General features: G+C 35.7%; 1 protein-coding gene across 3 annotated transcripts in view; it reads left to right on the forward strand.

Moving 5' to 3' along the window:
* Positions 1 to 21,093, forward strand: part of FAM227B (family with sequence similarity 227 member B) — a 213,309-nt gene that overhangs the window by 1,312 nt on the left and 190,904 nt on the right. For all 3 annotated transcript variants that reach the window (XM_064570500.1, XM_064570499.1, XM_064570498.1), the window contains exons 2-7: positions 826 to 884; positions 3,353 to 3,479; positions 6,470 to 6,523; positions 14,963 to 15,194; positions 16,774 to 16,841; positions 20,905 to 20,940. In XM_064570500.1, coding sequence (XP_064426570.1) covers positions 3,432 to 3,479; positions 6,470 to 6,523; positions 14,963 to 15,194; positions 16,774 to 16,841; positions 20,905 to 20,940 — 438 coding nt within the window. In that variant the 5' untranslated portion in view covers positions 826 to 884; positions 3,353 to 3,431. The remainder of the gene's footprint in view (positions 1 to 825; positions 885 to 3,352; positions 3,480 to 6,469; positions 6,524 to 14,962; positions 15,195 to 16,773; positions 16,842 to 20,904; positions 20,941 to 21,093) is intronic.

The raw sequence follows: 21,093 nt of genomic DNA on the forward strand, positions 1-21,093 counted from the left end.
GGTGTGAAATCAATATGCATTCAGTAGAAACCATGCTTTGAGTTTTGACTTGGTATTTACCTGAACTAGTGATACGTGGTATGAAACTCTCTTGTGATAATGGGCAGCCACATCAGCCAGGCCATCACAAGAGTAAACAACCAGGGGACGCCTGGGTGGCTCAGTCGGTTAAACGTCTGCCTTCGGCTCAGGTCATGATCCCAGGGTCCTGGGATCTAGCCAGCATCAGGCTCTCTTAGCGAGAAGCCTGCTTCTCCCTCTCCCACTCCCCCTGCTTGTGTTCCCTCTCTCGCTATGTCTCTTTATCTGTCAAATAAATAAATAAAATCTAAAAAATAAAAAAAGAGTAAACAACCAATACACTTAGAACTATTCTCTACCCATACAATCATTCTGTTTGCCACTTTTAGTACAGTATTCAATTACATGAGATATTTAACATTTGATTATGAAATAGGCTTTGTGTTAGATGATTTTGCCCAGTGGTAGGCTAACATAAGTATTCTGAGCACATTTAAAGCAGATTAGGCTAACCTAATTCAGTAGGTTAAGTGTATTATATGCATTTTCAATTTAGGATGGGTATATGGAAACATAACCCCATCATAAGTCAAGGAAGATTGTGTGTGTGTGTGTGTGTGTTTGCACACATGCACGCGCACATCCTTGTGTCATGTTTATAAAATGTATTTCTTATTGTGTGTTTCTCCTTAAAAAGTTAGAAAGCCACTGCTTTAGGAAGAAAGATGAGCTTTCCGGGTAAGAAAAGTAGCCATATCTCCAAGCCAAGAATAAATAATTTACACCCTTTTCTTTTTTTAACAGCTTTAGTTCAGGTGCACAAATTACAAAAGCAAGTGATGCTACTTATTACTTGAAGTGAGGTGAGTATTGGCTTACTATTGCTATGTAAGAAGTTACTCCAAAATATGGCTTACAACAACCTTTTTATTGTGTTCATGAATTGTGTGTTCAGGAGGGCACAGAGGGGCTGCTTTTCTCTGATAATTCAGCTTGGAAGTCTACGAATGCTAGCAGAGATCATATGTGTAGCCTCTTCATGTGGCCTGAACTTCCTCACAGGATGGCAGCAGGGTAATTAGACTTCTTAGGGTAGGCCCAGTGCTCCAAAGCCAAGTGTTGCAATGAATAAGGTAGAAACTACGTGTTATTTTCTGACCTAGTCTCAAGGAGTAACACAGTATCGCTTCTCACACATTCTTTTGGTTATAAGTATATTTTAAAGCCTGTTCAGATTATAGAAGGGGGGACATAGATAGATGACACTTCTCAAAAGATTATCAAAGAATTTGTGACCATTTTTTAAAAACCACCATAATGAATTTACTGCTGTCACAGACAACGCCAACATTTCAGTAGTTTAATACAATAAACTTTTATTTCTCATAGGAAATCCATGAGGTTGTTAGTAGTCAGATGAAACATTAGATTTGAGGATGCAGGTTGTTTGTTTTTTGGATTTGGGGTTCTTTTTTACAGTTTTAGTGGTTCTACTGTCTCCTAAGACTTGGATCCAACAGCTTATCTGACAAAAAAGAAAGCATGGAAAATCATACAAAAGCTTTCAGAGGTCATCCCTAAAAGTGACATATATCACTTTGCCCACATTCCAAAGGCTCCCGCTTTAGCTGCAAGCAAGCCTGGGAAGTGTAGAGAAACAAATACATATTGGTAAGCACCAACAGTTTGTCCTATTCTAGATTTTTCACCAAAACCCCATATTCCCCAGTTCCTCCATTCTATTCTCAGTTCTTTTTTCTTTAGAAATTTTTCCCAGTTTTCTCTATTATTTTTTCTGTGAGCCATATTTTACTTAGAAATGGATTATTTAGGGCACCTGTATGTCTCAGTGGGTTAAGCATCTGTCTTCGGCTCAGGTCATGATCTCAAAGTCCTGGGATGGGGTCCCACGTTGGGCTCCGGACTCCTTGCTCGGCAGGGAGCCTGCTTCTCCATCTCCCTCTGCCTACCATTCCCCCTGTGTGTGCTCTCTCTCTGTCAAATAAATAAATAAAATCTTAAAAAAAAGAAATAGATTATTTAATATTTAAGATTTTTCTAGATGTCCTTTTGTTGCTGTTTTCTCTTTTATTGCTCTTATTGTCAGAGAACATACTCTGAATGATTTCAATTATTTGTAACTTTTGAGATTTGTCTTATGGTACAGTGTAGGTTCATCTTGGTGAATGTTCTATGTTCCATTAGTTTAAAAGAGTGTGGATTCTGTACTTGTAAGGTATAGTTGTTCTGTAAATGTAAGTTAAGTTAAATTGATTGACTTAAGTATTGTTCAAATCTTTTATCTCCTTACTGATGTGTGTGTGTGTGTGTACATACTTGATTTATCAATTACTCAGGTGTGTTAAGATCTCTAACTGTAATTGTGGTTTTTGCCTATATTTCCCTTTAGTTTTATAAATTTGTGCTACATGTATTTCAAGGCTCTTTTATTAGATGCAAACACATTTAGCATTGGTATATCTTCTTAATGAATTGGCCTCTTATCACTATGAAATAACCTTATTTATGCCTGGTAATACTTCTTGTCTTGAAGTCTATCTTATCCAATATTAATGTTGACATAATAGTTTCTTATGATTAATAGGTGCATGGTTCTAGAATTTCCTTTTTTTTTTTAGAATTTCTATTTCTCTTGAAATATCCCATCTCTTCATGCACCATAATCTAACCTATATTGTAAAATCTTTAACATATTTATAACAGATGCTGTAAAGTCCTTGTCTGCAAGTTACAACTGGGTTCTCAGTGAATTGGTTTGTATCAGCTGTGCTTTCTCTTGATTATGGGTCCCATTTTACTTCTTGTTTGTATTCTTGTAACTGTTTTATTGTGTATTAGACATTATGTGGAAAAAGTGTAGAGGATGACGTGTAATTTAGTGTTGTTTAGTTTTCAGAAAGCACAAGCCTATTACTCTCCTTGGCATTCAAATTGAGATGTTGATCTTTTTATTCCTCCTAGGCTTGAGTTGAGCTTTAGGGTTGGCTTCAGCTTTAATTGGATTGAGTTCACCTCTGACTAACCCAACTTCCAACTTCCCTCATCATAGCCAACTCATATCTCATCAATATTGAATTAGGAGAAGTTGGGACTGAAGTTTTTTTTACATTTTTGCTTCACCTTTGGAGTCAACTCTGTCAGGGCCCTGGAACCCAAGTACCATAAGAATGTGTTGGCCCCAATAAGTTCTCTGTCTTTCCAGCCCCTCCTCGACTGCTGCTTTTTAGACAAAACTTGGAAGTGAGGCATAGGGGTCTGGGAAGGGATTGTTTGTCTGACTCATTTGTTTTTGTATTTGGGTGTCTTTCAGACTCCAGTTTGTTCCTCCAGCTCATGCCAACGGCTAAGGTCCAACTGATTTCTCTTCATCTTTGCGAAGTTACTGCACCATGGCAGGCCAACACTTTCCTCAGTGGATGGTCAGAGCTCACTGCCGGGTAAGGAAGCTGCCAGAGCTTTATACTCACTTATAAAGAGAATATTTCTTTTTGGATTTCTGGTCATTAAGGCTTCCAGGTAGGGAGGTTTCACAGGCTTCCAGTTGCACTGGGCTTCGTGATTAAGTGGACCCCACACTTGGTTTAATGGTCTCATGTTACCATCTTAAAATTCTTAATTTTTGAACAAGGGACTTGGCAATGGCACAAATGATGTAGCCAGTCCTGCTTACTGGCACCCACTGCTCTTCACCAACCTCATAGAAAAGTAAGATTTTTATTTTGTCTGGGTTTCTTTTGTTGTTACTATGGGAGCATAGGTGTTTTGAATCATTCTCCATTATACTGAGAGCAGAAGTCCATTTAATTTATGCCTACCTCCTTTTAACATTTACCTTAGAGAACTTTGGGATTTTATATTGAAATTAACTGGAGCTTTCTCATGTAAATTTCACTTCCTTAATACATTTTTCTAATTTCCTTTAATTGAAATGTGGGTATTATTTTAATGGATAAAGAAGATATCACACACACACACACACACACACACACACACACACGCACCCTGGAATATTACACAGCCATGAAAACGATGAGATATTGCCATTTGCAACAACATGGATGGACCTAGAAGGTATTATACTAAGTGAAATAAATCAGACAGAGAAAGACAAAAACCATATAATTTCACTTACATGTGGAATCTAAAAAGCAAAACAAATGAATAAACAAACAAAAGCAGAACCAGAACTATAAAGACAGAGAACAAACTGATAGTTGCCAGAGTTAGGGGTTTGTGCAAAATGGGTGAAGAAGAATAGGAGATACAGGCTTCTAGTTGTGCAATAAATAAGCCACAGGAATAAAAGGTCCGGCATAGAGAATACAGACAGTGATATTGTGATAGTGCTGTATGGTGATAGATGGTAGCTACACTTGCGGTGAGCAGAGCATAACCTATAGAGTTGTTGAATCACTATGTTGTACACCTGAAACTAATGTAATGTGTGTCAACTGTACTCAAATAAAAAAATTTTTTTTTAAATGTGGGTATTATTTTTAGTGCTTTGTACTAGAAATGGTTTGATAACCATTATAAGAAAAAAAGGCAACATTTAGATTGTTTTAATTAGCCTCCTTATATTCCATGTATTTCTAAATATACTGATAGCTTCCTTCTAGCAAAACTACTACACTCACTCTCTCTGAAGGTATTGTATCCTGAACATTTTTTTTGTTTCTAAGCATTCTGTGCACACCATCTCTTATTTATTACCTTCTCAGTCTAGAGTCCCATGTTTTCCATTAAATTTTTTTCACAGCTCTATGCAGCTTTGCTTTTGAATACTTATTTTTATAATGATTGTCACATATACCTTTTATTTTGTTATTTGTTATTGTCTGTTATATATTTGCTTATATTCATCATATATTTTAACAGTATTAGGGAATGAGATATTCTCTTCAGCCTCAAGTGTGTAGATATTTTTACCAAAATGTGGTGATTTTGTGATCTTGATCATTTTATATATTGCTGTGAAATATGAATTTTAGTAAATTAAAATATACTACAATCTTTTCAGACATGTCAATATCAGATCATTAGGATACTGTATTAGGGTATTCTGAATTCCTCTTTTTTTTTTTAAGATTTTATTTATTTATTTGACAGAGAGCGAGAGCAGGAATACAAGCAGGGGGAGTGGGAGAGGGGGAAGCAGGCTTCCCGCGGAGCAGGGAACCCAAAGTGAGGCTCGATCCCAGGACCATTATCATGACCTGAGCTGAAGGCAGATACTTAACAACTGAGCCACCCAGGCATCCCTAAATTCCTCTTATTTGTCCTTCTTCTAACTGGTTTTTCACTCTCTAGAATTGGTCTTACTATTCTTCTAAATAACAACACATTTCTCTGACATTTATCTACTCATTTCTTCATTAATTTATACATATTCCAAGTACTTACTATGCACTAACCCTGAGCCAGTCACTGTATGAAATTTTGACAGTTCAGCAGTGATTATACCATAGTTTCTATCCTCATATAGATATGAATCTGCTGTGTGTTATAATAGATAATCTTTTGGGGGAATAAGGAAGGCTTCATAGAAAAAGTTACTTTTAATTTGATCTTTAAAATAAGAGTTAAATAGGCCAAGAAGGGATTGGAGGGAGAGGGCTTGGGACAGGGAACCTTCCAAGCAGAAGAAAGAATGTGTACACAGTCTCTAAGGCAAGGAAGAACAAGATGTGGTCTTGATTAAAATTAATTTGTCTAATGAAAGAATATGTTTTCAACTTATGAGGAAACTACTAATAAAAATGGGATTATTATTTATTACACTGAAATATTTAAATTATTTTCACCATGTCACTAGTGTGGCCTTTTATTTTTTATTTATTTTTTATTTTTTTAAAGATTTTATTTATTTATTTGACAGAGAGAGATACAGCGAGAGAGGGAACACAAGCAGGGGGAGTGGCAGAGGGAGAAGCAGGCTTCCCACCGAGCAGGGAGCCCGATGCGGGGCTTGATCCCAGGACCCTGGGATCATGACCTGAGCCGAAGGCAGACGCTTAACAACTGAGCCACCCAGGCGCCCCAATAGTGTGGCCTTTTAAATATGTCATCAGCAAGAGGGGCAAGTTACTATATTTTTGGCTCTGAATTTATTGTAGACACCATCCAAGATAGTCCAAAATATCTCGGAACTCTTGTAGGAATTTGAAATGAGGATATTCAAGAGGATTCATGTGGAGTTTTTTTCTAGGAGCAATATATAAGAGGGAAGCCTTTTATGGAATTTGGTTTGGAGGCTTGGGATTTAAACATTGACCTCTGTACCTTTCTAAAGTGAGTATTTTACAATGTCTTATGGCTCTGAAAATTATAACTTAAGTCCAGTATCATTTACTTAAGTAAATTATATGTAAACATCATAAACAGTCTGATTTTATGTTAATTGGCGATATTGATTTTACTTCATTAGAAAATGCAAAAACCTCCAAAGAACATTGAAGAATTCTTAAAGTTTCAAAATTGGGTGAGTAGAACATCTATTTTATGTGCCAATACATCTTTTAAAATATCACTTGTGGAGGGGTGCCTGGGTGGCTCAGTCAGTTAAGCGTCTGACTCTTGATTTCGGCTCAGGTCATGATCTTAGGGTTGTGAGATCGATTGAGCCCCTGCTTGGGATTGTCCCTCTGCCTCTCTCTTTCTCTCTCTCTCCCTCCCCATCTCTAAAAAACTAAAAAATAAAAAAAATATCAGTTGTGGAGATGTGGGAGGCTTAGGAAAAGACTTTAGGAATAGAAATTCAAAAAACTACATTTCAGTGTGGGAAATACTTATAAATATTTATCTCTTTTCAGTAGGCTCTATGTTGTAGCCTTTCCCTCTTGTCAATATTCTGTTCTCTTTTTGACTTTGAGAAAATTCTAGTTTTATACAAACATTTAAAATAATTTTGCTGATGTAAGGTGTTTGTCTAAATACACCTTAAAGACTATCCGATAGGGGCACCTGGGTGGCTCAGTTGTTAAGCATCTGCCTTCGGCTCAGGTCATGATCCCAGGGTCTTGGGATTGAGCCCTGCATCGGGCTCCCTGCTCAGTGGGAAGCCTGCTTCTCCCTCTCCCACTCCCCACTGCTTGTGTTCCCTCTCTTGCTGTCTCTCTGTCAAAAAATAAATAAAAAATCTTAAAAAAAAAAAAAAGACTGATAATTATGAGTACTTACCTCATTTATCCATGTACCACAGCTTAGACTAACAAGTAGTTTGCAGAGGTGTTCAGTTTCCTTGATTGTTGAATCAGAGTGAAATATTCAAAATGTATTTTCATGTTGAAAGCTCTAGTTTCCATTATTATGAGTAATACTGACTTCTGGGGTTATTGGGCTTGCTACAAGCTTTCCCTTGGGTCTATACACTTGTGAGTCTGAAGGTCAGGTTTGTTTTGCATTGAAGAATGGCAAGAGGAACACCTGGGTGGCTCAGTCGGTTAAGCCTCTGCCTTTGGCTTGGGTTTTGATCCCAGGGTCCTGGGAAGTAGTCCTGCATGGGGCTCCCTGCTTAGCAGGGAGCCTGCTTCTCCCTCTGCCTGCAACTCTCTCTGCTTATGCTCTCTCTCTCTCTCTCAAATAAATAAGTAAATAAAATCTTTAAAAAAAAAAAAAAGAGGGGCGCCTGGGTGGCTCAATTGGTTAAGCGGACTGCCTTCGGCTCAGGTCATGATCCTGGAGTTCCGGGATCGAGTCCCGCATCGGACTCCAGTCCCGCATCGGACTCCCTGCTCAGTGGGGAGTCTGCTTCTCCCTCTGATCCTCCCCCTCTCATGCTCTCTGTCTCCCATTCTCTCTCTCAGATAAATAAATAAAAAATCTTTAAAAGAAAGAAAGAAAGAAAGAAAGAAAGAAAGAAAGAAAGAAAGAAAGAAAGAAAGAAAGAGAAAGGAAGGAAGGAAGGAAGGAAGGAAGGAAGGAAGGAAGGAAGGAAGGGAAGAAAGAAAGAAAGAAAAGAATGTCAAGAGCTAGGATAAAGATGTTAGTGTGGAAAACAGAGAGAAAAGGAGGCTTTTTTTAATGAGGTGTGTACATTGGACTTTAAATAATTTGCACCTATTTATGCTTATATATAAACAGAATTTGCTATAACTACAGTGTTGAGAATAGAATTTCAAAAATATCTATTTTTAAACATCTATTTTCTGTTCTTTGTTTAAATAATTTTTTTTTTAATGTTTTAGAAAAGCACTGAGTGTCCTTTAGGAGCAAATAGAAAATGAAAATATTCCTAGTTTATAAGAGTTTATTTCAATCACTGTGGCAGAGCCTAATTTTTTAAACTACTATTAGGACAAACTTTTTGCAATTATTTTGATTTAAATGATGGAAATGTGCTGTAACCTAATCACAATGTTTGAGGTCTTTTAATGCCAAGGGAAAAGGATTATAGTTAAAATCAAGCCAAACTCAGTGAATAATTATGGAGACATTTGGACTATACCATCATACATGTTTAAGAATCTATGATTTCAGATGAAAATTTCTAATTATTTGAATTGGAAAATGCATAATCACTCTGCTTAAGAATAATGCTAATCAAATCAAGATCATAGGTTTACGCCAACCCTTCACCAAAGACAATAAAATCAAAATCAAAGCATATGTCTTACTAACGGCGTGTAAGCAGCACTATCTTTGTATGTACTTATATTGATAGCCTTCAGTTTTTATCAGATGGCATTTGATGAAACAACATATATCCATTTGCACCATTTTATCATTTATAGGTTTATCTGTAAAATGTTTTTTATTGTCTGGATTTCCCAGCCAAATACTTGTATTCTGTAATTACTTTTTTTAAGGTATGTCTATGTCTCTGCATTGCCAAGCTATTGGATGTTTGAAAACATCCAGGAATAAAATGACTGGATATTTAATTTTTTGTTTGCTGGACAAAACTTTTGTCTAGAGGCATTGGTAAGAAGGTAATAATAACTTCCTCAAATTCACTCAAGAAATATTTTTGAGTACCTATTACATGCCAACCACATGAATAATTAGAATATATCAGTGAATAAAAATAGAAAAAGATCCCCACCTTCATGGAGCTGTCATTTTTTTAGAAATGAGGCATATGATAAACAAACAAATGAATAAAACAAAACAGAAATTAAAATATATTCTAAACTGCTTATGTCTTCCTGAAAAGCCTATCTATTTAATTTCCCTCTAAACTATAAAAGCAAAGGTATGTATGTGCATAGTGGTGTAGTGGTTAAGAACAGAGGCTCTGGTGTCAGATTGCCTATGCTCAGATCCCAGCTCTGCTACTAGCTAGCAGTAGACCAGTACCTGGAACCTACATGTTAGCTGTTAGTTTCTCATGTCTTACAATTTATCTTTTGTCACATCATCTAAAGGTGTCCATTTTGGCTGATTCCTACCATTTTTATCTTTCTTTTGTAATTTTAATATTTTATAACTTCTACTCCTATCTTTCCCCTCTTCCTTATTATAGTTCTGTGTACTTTTTTTTACCTTCAGTCATTTCTCATTTATCTATTTGATCAATTTCCGTATTCTCTTCCTGCTTCTTTTCCCCTTACTCCATCACCATTCTGTTTCTATTTTTATTTTTATAAAAATACTTTATATTCTATTTTTATAACAGCCTCTTATTCCTTTTTTGTAATTTAATTTAATTTTATTATGTTATGTTAGTCACCATACAATAAATCATTTGTTTTTGATGTAGTGATCCACAATTCATTGTTTTCATATAACACCCAGTGCTCCATGCAGTACGTGCACTCCTTAATACCCATCACCGGGCTAACCCACCCCCCACCCCCCTCCCCTCTAAAACCCTCAGTTTGTTTCTCGGAGTCCATAGTCTCTCATGGTTTGTCTCTCCCTCCAATGTCCCCCCCTTCATTTTTCCCTTCCTTCTCCTAATGTCCTCCATGCTATTCCTTAAGTTCCACAAATAAGTGAAACCGTATGATAATTAACTTTCTCTGCTTGACTGATGTCACTTAGCATAATCTCCTCCAGTCCCATCCATGTTGATGTAAAAGTTGGGTATTCATCCTTTCTGATGGCTAAGTAATATTCCATTGTATATATGGACCACATCTTCCTTATCCATTCATCTGTTAAAGGGCATCTCAGCTCTTTCCACAGTTTGGCTATTGCAGACATTGCTGCTATGAACATAGGATTGCATATGGCCCTTCTTTTCACTACATTTGTGTCTTTGGGGTAAATACCCAGGGGTGCAATTGCTGGGTCATAGAGTAGCTCTATTTCTAATTTTTTGAGTCACCTCCACACTGTTTTCCAAAGTGGCTGTACCAACTTGCATTCCCACCAACAGTGTAACAGGGTTCCCCTTTCTCCACAACCTCTCCAGCATTTGTTCTTTCTTGCTTTGTCAATTTTTGCCATTCTAATTGGTGTAAGGTGGTATCTCAGTGTGGTTTTGATTTGAATTTCCCTGATGGCTAATGATGATGAACATTTTTTCATGTGTCTGTTAGCCATTTGTATGTCTTCTTTGGAGAAGTGTCTGTTCATATCATCTGCCCATTTTTTGAGTTGATTATTTGTTTTTTGGCTGTTGAGTTTGAGAAGTTCTTTATAGATCTTGGAAATCAGTGCTTTGTCTGTAGTGTCATTTGCAAATATCTTCTCCCATTCTGTGGGTTGCCTCTTTGTTTTGTTGACTCCTTTGCTGTGCAGAAGCTTTTTATCTTGATGAAGTCCCAAAAGTTCATTTTTGCTTTTGCTTCACTAGCCTTTGGAGATGTATCTTGAAAGAAGTTGCTTTGGCCGCTGTCAAAGAGGTTACTGCCTATGTTCTCCTCTAGGATTTTGATGGATTCCTGTCTCACATTGAGGTCTTTCATCCACTTTGAGTTTATCTTTGTGAATGGTGTTAGAGAATGGTCGAGATTCATTCTTCTGCATGTGGCTGTCCAATTTTCCCAGCACCATTTATTGAAGAGACTGTCCTTTATCCATTGCATATTTTTTCCTGCTTTGTCAAAGATTATTTGACCGTAGAGTTGAGGGTCCGTATCTGGGCTCTCTATTCTGTTCAGTTGGTCTATATGTCTGTTTTTGTGCCAGTACCATGCTGTCTTAGTGATCACTGCTTTGTAATAGAGCTTGAAATCAGGCAACGTGATGCCCCCAGCATTGTTTTTCTTTTTCAACATTTCCTTGGCAAACAGCCTCCCCTTCTACCAGTGTTGCATTATTATCAATTCTCTTACTTATCCTATTCATTCATTCATTTAATGATTTTTATTCACTACCTACCAGGTCACAGGTATTGTTCTGGACACTGGAGATATGACAGTGAACAAATAAGAGAAAAATCCTTGCCATTGTGGAATTTGCATCACCCTGCTTTTGCACTATTTCTCTTTAGTGTCATACTTTTTTAGTCCTTTTCAGTTCTTTAGGTACTGGAAAATTGAATTCTTTCCTTATTTATACATCACATTTGATCTTCCCTGTTATTTATTTCTTCTTCTGTGTCTTGTTTTTCTGCTTTCATGTGACTTTTATCTAGAAATGCTTTAATTAATCTTCTCTCGGTGCACTGGTATCAATTTTCATTAACAAGTCTACTGCATTTGTAATCAAGACCTAGAGGGTACTCAGATTCCTACCGTGATTTTTCTCACAGGATCAAAGGTACTTTATGGTAGAATAATTATTTCAATCCAATTTTCTTTTTTAGGGAACAGCCTGTTTGTTTGTTGTCTGTCTGTTTATTCATCTACCCATCCACCCATCCATCCATTTAAATCCCTCCTTATATTAAAACTTAAGGGAAGAAGAGCTAAAACTCACTTCTAATAACGTCATTCTTCGTATTTCTTACCCTTTTTTTGGATACTTTGGCACTGTTTTTTAGGGTTTAGGTCATGGGTGAAGACCTAACCAATATATTCAGTAAACAATCTCTTTTCAAACTTCAAAGTCTCTCTAGTGGCTACTAGGCTCAATCTCTAGTTGTGTACTAGCATGCAATATTTTGTGCTTCTGCCACTGCCAAAGTTTAATTGCCATAATTAAAGTAAACATAACAAGTACAGAGCCAGTTCTTTCTTCACTGGCCTTTTAAATAAGATAAATGTTTTCCTGAAGTTATCACTGAAGAGTATAGTGCTATAATGGAGAATTTAACTCTTCAGGGAACAGAAATTTCCAGTCCAATTCTTTTGTCTCTTAGGAATTAGAATACATTTGTTTTATAAATGAATATAATTGCTGTGGACTCTGGATGTTTAAACCCTAGTAGTGCTGATTTCTCTCTGGCAGTAATGACTTCACTTTAGCCTGGCAGCTTGTTGGCTTATTGGCTACTCCTGTTTAGCTTCCCCCTAGGTCTGGCTACAGAAGTTACTTTCAGATGATATTCTATTCAAGGAGCAACTGGATGAAGCCAAAATAGAAAGGAATAATAGAGGAAAGTAATTAGAAAAGTGGAGGGGAAAGGCAGGTATGAGCTACTACAAGATCATCATCTGGTATCCATTTAATCATGCAGCCACAAAGAAGCCAGTAAAAGAATTAGGGCTTATTTACACATCACCTTCTTTACGTTAATGGCTTTGGGACATCAGTCAATCTCCTGATTACCTTGAGAAAGTACAGAAGACAGAGTCTAATCAGGCTTATAGGATTTCAGGATACTTTATTCACCTTGTAATATACCTCAGTATCTTAGGAATAAGGATTGTGATATCTCAAGTCTGGCATAAAGGATATATTTTCATAAAGGTATGTGTATATTGTAAAATCTTGTCAAATGCCATTTCTATTTTCACCTCTTTCCTCTCTCCCAACACCCCTAACAGTAGCAACACATGGCCCATAAGGACTGCGTTTCCAAATGTGGCTGTCATTCTGACTTGACAGTGTTTGTCTCCAGGGATTGTATCCTGTGATCATATCTGGTTCTTCTGAGGTCTTTGTACTTTTTGGCACATAATACGCAAATTTTAATGCAGGAAAACTTCTCCAGGTGGTTGTGTCTTGTTTAAGGTACACATTTGTAGGATTTGGGAGATGGCACTTAATGTATCAAAGTATATTCTTTTTTCTAAAATGACAGAGGGACCTAGATATCTGTGGGAAAGTTTTCCAGAATTAAAAGCTGGGTATTTTTCAGGTACCTGTTATTATTAGCATAATTCATAAATCAGACGTGTATGATGGGTTTAGGAAGCCTTTAAAGGAAGAAAAAGGCAGGTGGAATAAACCAACACATGTTTATAATTCCTGATCTGCAGACATTAGATTTATTCCCATTTAGCTAAATTCCCAGAGTATCTCACCCAAATTCCGTTAAAGAGTTTTATCCTCTGCAGATTTTCTACCATTCCAAAAATATCTTTTACTCATAAACCCTTAATTATGTAGGCTAACTTTGTTTTGCTATTAGTTGATTATATTAAAAGATAATCTTATATTTAGATTTACAGATATGGTTATGATTCCCCTTCCTTTACCTTTCTTTTTTCCCCTTCCTCTCTTTCCCTTCCTGAACAATTTAGTCCCAAAGCCATTTGGGGGCCCAAACAAGGCAGGTGTCCATATTTGCCCTGGGGAGGAGGATATGCTGTGATGGCTCTGAGCAAGCTCTCTGAACTCAACCATGATGAGGAGAGTATTCATGTGACACCAAAGGTGTCAGAGCTCAAGGGAATGAGATGGTAGCCACCTGCAGCTGGGGACCAAGGTTTTTTCAGGGAGGTGTGGAGGTAGGCTGTGGCTTGTATGGGAATTCAGAGCCCAAGCAGGGGTAACAAAGGTGTCCCTGCAGAATTGGCAGCCTGGGACTGGATGTCAGAGTCGAAGCAGGATGAAAAGGGCATCTACATAGAAAAGAGGCTCCCAGTGGATAGGAGAGACTGGTTACCTGAAAAGATTGATCAAATATGTACATTAAAGATAATGGCAACTAGATTTTCCACTGTTAGAGATGGTAATTGTGATATGGAAAAAGAGAAAACTAAAATGTTTGGAATTGAAATTTCAGGTTTCAGGGTGAACTCATGGTTTTAAATACATGGAGGCCAAGAAAAGACTGGGGAATTTTTAGACTGAAGGAGACTAAAGACATATGAAGCCCAAACGTAATAAGTGATACTGAACTAGATCCTTTTGCTATAAAGGGCATTACTGTTTCAGTTGATAAGACGTGACCAGAGTCAAACTTAGATGGGAACAATGTATCAATGCCAATTCCTAATTCTGTTCGTTGTATTTTGATTATGTAGAAGAATGTTTTTGTTTTGGGGAAATACACACTAATGTATTCAAGGATGATGGGGCATCAGTCAAGTAAGCAACTTACTTTCAAATGATTCAGAAAGGTTTTTTGTAAAACACGTGAAACTTTTGGGGTACCTGGGTGGCCCAGTTGTTAAGGGTCTGCTTTCAGCTCAGGTCATGATCCCAGGGTCCTGGGATCTAGCCAGCATCAGGCTCTCTTAACGAGAAGGCTGCTTCTCCCTCTCCCACTCCCCCTGCTTGTGTTCCCTCTCTCGCTGTGTCTCTTTCTGTCATATAAATAAATAAAATCTTTAAAAAAAAAATCTGAAACTTCTAAAGTTTATGATTGTTTCACTTTTTAGAAATGCATTTAATGAAAAGTAATGCTGTGTTGTACAATATGTTGGGCACTTGAAACTAATATAACATTGTATGTCAATTATACTTCAATAATGTAAAAGAAGGTAATGCTGTGGAATTAAATCTCAGTTTTAGCTCATTGATTTAGAACTCTATTATTTAAATTTAAATATAATTAAATTAATATAAATATTTTTATTAATATAAATTTAATTATATCATTATAATTAAATTTAAATAATTAAAATTAAATATAATTTAAAATTTTAAATTATTTAAATTTAAAAATGACTTAGGTTATATTCTCTCACATTTTTTGCAGGATTATTGGCCAAGGGAAATCCATTTTGGAGATAGTGATGAATGGTTACACACTGTGAAGAAAATAAAAGAAGATAGTTCATTTACTTCAATTTATACACATCTGTGGGAAACTGTCCCTCAAAAACATGATGCACTCATGGCCATGGAGTCAAGATTAGAGGAATGTTCAGTCCTTTTGAAAAGCCATGCCTCTAAAATATTTGAGTGGAGGAGCATAATTTTTGATACAAGTAAACCTTATTTTTGATGAGTAAAGTAATGGTCAGTTTTGTGTGTCTGTGTGCATTCTCATAAAGGATGAAATCCTAATGTATAAAATATCTACGAACATAAACATTATTTTATTTTTAAAACTTCTTCATTTCCAGGGACGCCTGGGTGGCTCAGTTGGTTAAGCGACTGCCTTCGGCTCAGGTCATGATCCTGGAGTCCCGGGATCAAGTCCCGCATTGGGCTCCCTGCTGAGCAGGGAGTCTGCTTCTCCCTCTGACCCTCCCCTCCTCTCATATGCACGCTCTCTCTCTCATTCTCTCTCTCTCAAATAAATAAATAAATAAATAAAATCTTTAAAAAAAACCCTTCATTTCCACAGAGTTCAATCAAGATTTTTAGTTGAACATGAACATGTGGATTTAATGAAAGTGTTGTTAGGACAAAGCCTAAAATAGTTGTGAACTTTGTTAAGCTGCAGCGGAGGTGGCTGAGTATCAGGGAAACAGGGTTGGATCAGTTCTATATTGGTACTTGAGACAAGCAAGTCAGCAAGGGTCAGAACATAAGAACAGAAACACATAAAATCCAAAGTAAGGTGAGCTACATGAACTAGGTTAGCTTGTAGGAAGTGTTTAGAATTCAGTGGTGAAAAACTGCAGACTGAGGAAAAAGTGTATCTGCCAGTAACGATCATTTTTACTTCTTTTCAGTATTTGTATAACATTTTTCTTATCTAGTTGTATTTATTAATACTTCCAGAATAGTTTTACATACTAATGGTGATTCTTGTATCATTCTTTATGTAATTGGCAAACTTATCATAATACAATCCTTAAAAATGATAATATTAGTTGTACTTATAAAGTATTTTCTATGTATTAAATGCATTTAATTAGTTATATTACTTAAATATTTAATATCCTTTTTTGACCTTGGTTTTTCAAATTCTGAGAATTTGTTTATTATACTACTAATAAATTCACTACTATTTTAAATTTTCGTATTGAATTTTTAATCACTTTTTTAAATTTAAAAAAATATTTTTGAAATTATATAAGCTATATATATTATATATAGAGAGAGAGAAGGAGGGAGACATATAGAGAGAGTGAGCAAGCACAGGTGTGCACTTTCAAAAAAATAATTTTATACTCATTGTCCTCAATATGTAAATATCTGAGTTTGGACTCCAGTCTGGGTTACCTGACTTCAAAGTTGTCCCCCATAAACTTTCACTAGGCCTTGCTCCAAAGTACTGTACTTCACTGAATTTAAGGTGACCATGAAACAAACAGATATAAGTAGCTGAGCTATTTGAAAAACATGGGCTTGTTCAGTAGGAAGGTATTGAGGTAAAACTTTAGATTTATGAGTAAGTACCAAAGATATATTAGTTGGAACATGAGATTTCTAAAAAGAGGAAACAGAAGATACAATATTCATTCATTCAACTAAGGGTATGCATGTCTAGCATTGTGCTTATCAAAATAGTTGATCTCATTGAATAGTTTTATATATAATTTCTTTAAAGCATTTAAATTTTTTTCACTTTAAAAGATATATATGTGTGTACATATATATCTCATTCTTTTAAAGGTTCTAAAGGAAATTTGGAAAGATACAAGGCATTTCTAAGGAAGTACCATAGGAGAAAGAAGATAATGGTATGGTATTTGTTTTCATCTTCCTTGAAAAATTATATTTTCACAGAAAATTATTATAATTTCACAGATAAGCACTGATAGAATTTTTTTTTAATTTTCTTGTTAGTCTTTTATTGTCTATTTGTGTATCTATGTGTTTTTAAAATAGCTAGACTCATATTCTTCTTTACACACTTAATATTAGAATGCTGGCATTTTCACATTACTATAAATTACTTGAAGACTTAATTTAATGTATACATTCCAACCTCCAGTTATTTAATAATTTATAATAACCTATACTTAGTAGTGCAGGTTCTATATCAGTCCTCTTCCTTTAGAAAAAATTAACAATTCTTTCTGATTATTTAGAATTGCTTTGTCAACTTAAAAAAAAAACTCTGATTTTTTTTTATTAGAATTATAATAGACTTTGAATTGCTTTTAGAAACTTAATCCTTTTCAAAAATACATTCTAAAATTATATAATGTTAAAGCTATAAAGACTTTAAGTGCCACCACTAGTCTATCCACCTCACTAAATGTTATTTTTCAATTTTCAAAATTACTTTATTTTTTCCTGATTATGACTAAAGTAGTCATTTTAGAAAATTAGAAGAAATAGATGAGCAGTAGAAAGGATAAGCACCCTAATTCTATCATTTATAGATAAATCGCATGTACGTCACTATCTAGTTGTTGCTTTCATTTTTCTTTTATTTTATTTTAAAAAATAATTTAGAAAATTCAGAGTAAATTATATATTTGTAATTCATTAAATATATTATGAAATTTTCATTAATATATATTCTCCACCATCTTAAAAGTAAACTAATGTAATAGCCCTTTGGTTAGACATTTAGGTAATTTTCATTATTCGCTATTATTTTACAAAGCTGTTGTGAACATATTTGGAACTGAAGATTGTGCTTGTCCATGATTATTTTCTTAACATAAATTTCCGGAAGTGGAACCACATAGGAAAAGAAATGTGATAATCTAAGTGTTTTGATACCTATTGCCAAATTGTTCTCTAGGAAGGCAGTACCAATTTATAACAATAGGGTTTGTGATTGATCTCTTATCCATTTCCTTGTCAACATTTAATACTATATTTTTTGTGGTTTGCACAGTTGATAAGCATAAATGTTATCAATTGTGTATGTTTTACTAATGAAGTTGATACTTTAGGTTTTTGTTAGTCTTTGTGTTTCTTTTTCTGTGAATTGCCTATTTATGAAATTTGGCCTTTTTTTTTTGGCTGTTCTTTTTTTTTTATTTCTAAGAGCTGTTTATGCTTTAAAAATATTAACCCTTTCAGTAATATGTATTTCTTTGTTGCCTTTTAAAAGGGTTTTTTTGTCATATAGAATTTTACATTTTTATGGATCTATAATTTTATTTTGAAGTTTTCTGCCTTTAGTGCCATATTTAAGAAGACTTTCTTTGTCAGAAGATCATACATATATGCACTTGTGTTCTGTTCTATTATTATTGCAGATATTTGTGTGTGTGTGTGTATTTAATTCTTTATTCTACCCAGTGTTTATTTTTGTGTAAGAAAGTAAAACAAGGATTTTATTTTAGGTCATCAGTAAATTTGTGTGATTTTCTTCATATAAGTTCTAAATATTCCCTGTTAAATTTATTCTTAGGTATCTTAAATTTTTATTACTAATGTCCGTGAAATTGCTTTTCCATTATGTTACTCAGTGGGTTATTGTTGGCATATAGGAAATTATTTTTGGTATATATATATTATTCAAGAATGTTAATGGTTTCTCATCTTGTCTTTGATTTGGAAAGAATACTAGTACTTTGCTACAAGCATCATTTTAAATGTTTAGATAGCTATCTTTTTTTAGATTAATGAAATTTATTTCTATTCCTAGTTTATTAAAGCTTTGTGGATATGGTGTAGATTAGATATAGATCAGTTAGAGATCTAGATACAGGTATTGCTGTGCTCAGACACTTGAAAAAGAATCTTCATGGTTTGAAATGGAGAGGAAAATAATCTGTGATGATAGCAGAAGCTACTTTCAACCTTTAATCTCTGTGGCAGATTACATTAATAACTTTTTTTTTAAAGATTTTATTTTTATTTGACAGAGAGACACAGCAAGAGAGGGAACACAAGCAGGGGGGAGTGGGAGAGGGAGAAGCAGGCTCTCCGCTGAGCAGGGAGCCCGATGTGGGACTCGATCCCAGGACCCTGGGATCATGACCTGAGCCGAAGGCAGACGCTTAATGACTGAGCCACCCAGGCGCCCGACATTAATAACTTTTCCAAAGTTGAGACATTCTTATATTCTTAGGGTATACTTTTTTATTGCATTACTGGATTTGATATGCTATTGTTTTGTGTGGATGTTTGCATCCATGTTTGATAAGATATGATTTTCTTTTGGTTTTGGTATCAAAATTTTACTAAACCCAGAAAATGGGTTACTTAGCTTTATTTCTCTTTCTAGTCTGTAGACTATAGAGCATAGTAGTTATATAGGGATATCATTTGTTTTATATATATATGTGTGTGTATATATATGTATATATACATTTGTTCTTTGGATGTTTGGCAAAAGTCAACTATGCACTTCAGTTGATTTGATTATTATTTATATTTTCCAGAGGGGAAGAGGTAGGTCGGTAACAAAGCTGTGTGGGGGCACCTGGGTGGCTCAGATGGTTCAGCGTCTGCCTTCGGCTCAGGTCATGATCCCAGGGTCCTGGGATCGAGGCCCGCATTGGGCTCCCTGCTCAGCAGGAAGCCTGCTTCTCCCTCTGCCTCTCTCTCTGTCTCTGTCTCTTATGAATAAATAAATAAAATCTTTAAAAAAAAGAAAGCTGTGTGGAAGTTAACAGATTTCATAAATATCAACTTGGGTAGATTGTCAAAACATAATATTGAGTGGAAAAAAGTGAATTACTAAATAATATGTACAGTTGATACCATTTCTTTAAATTTTGTTTATTTTTAAAGATTTTATTTATTTATTTGACAGACAGCAAGAGAGGGAACACAAGCAGGGGGAGTGGGAGAGGGAGAAGCAGGCTTGCCGCCAAGCAGGGAGCTCGATGCAGGGCTCGATCCCAGGACTCTGGGATCATGACCTGAGCCGAAGGCAGACGCTTAACAACTGAGCCACCCAGGCGCCCCTTATTCTCTTTTAGCAATCTGTTATCATTCTTTCAAATTTGTTTCCTATGTCATTTCCTCTATAATGTGTGTTTTGTATAATGTTGTGTGTGTGTGTGTGTGTGTATGATTTGCCTGTGAGCTTAGTTATTTCTGGAAGAAGTGGGGATGTGGAAATTAATAAACAATTTATCAACATGTCTGGATGATCAAAAACTAATGTATACAGAAGGCTACTTAATCTCTGTGTAAAGTAGTATGGTGGACATAGAGATGCACCACCCAGATTCCCCGTCAAGGAAGAATCTGTTGTCCTAGCTGCTAAGAGTGCTGTTAGTGGGGCACCCTTCAGCTGTCAACCCCTTTGGGGTTGCTTCACCTACAGAGAACTTCTTCCAAAGACATACCCTTCCAGGAACCACCTACATCCAGTGACTGATCAAGTTGTGGGCAGAAAGGCCTGGCTCTTTCAACCCAATGCAGGACAACTATGATAGGCCCTTTCAGCTCTAGAGCCCCTTTTAGAGTCCACTGAGGCTGTTAGACTTGTATCATAGCTGATTTCTCCAACTTCCCAATTATGCCTCTCCCCTTGCCTTCTGTAGATATTGATCCCAAAGGCACTCCCAGTAGACATTCTGAATACTAAACTCCACCTCAGAGTCTATTTCTCAGTGAACCAAAAGTGCAATAAGTAGTTTTATATTTCTGTTATAGTCCTTATCTCTCTGTTTTGTTTGTATATGTATCTGATTCCCCTATTGAACTATGACTAGCCTGAGGGCAAGGACCATCTTTGTATTCCTACCATCTAGCACAGTGACAGCATTCTAGGCTTCAGTAGGAGATACACACATGCACACACACACACACACACACAATTAACTGAAGAAATTTACAAAATATAATTTAGAATTTTAAACATTTTATTTGAATGTTTTCCAGCTTTCAGATGAAATGGAGACAAAGAAGACTGTAGAGGTATTTAAAATTTCTGTTCTATAAGATTATGTATCAGAAGTATTATATAGAAATAATGTTTCCAATAATATAGATTTAGCTATAAATATAGATGGGGCTATAAGAGAGAGAGGTGGGAACAGGCATAGACGCTTTCTCCTTCTGCCTAGTCTT

Source organism: Mirounga angustirostris, unplaced genomic scaffold (assembly GCF_029215605.1).
Source record: "Mirounga angustirostris isolate CCGP_5_RB_7025 unplaced genomic scaffold, mMirAng1.0.hap1 SCAF_9, whole genome shotgun sequence".
NCBI lineage: Eukaryota > Metazoa > Chordata > Mammalia > Carnivora > Phocidae > Mirounga > Mirounga angustirostris.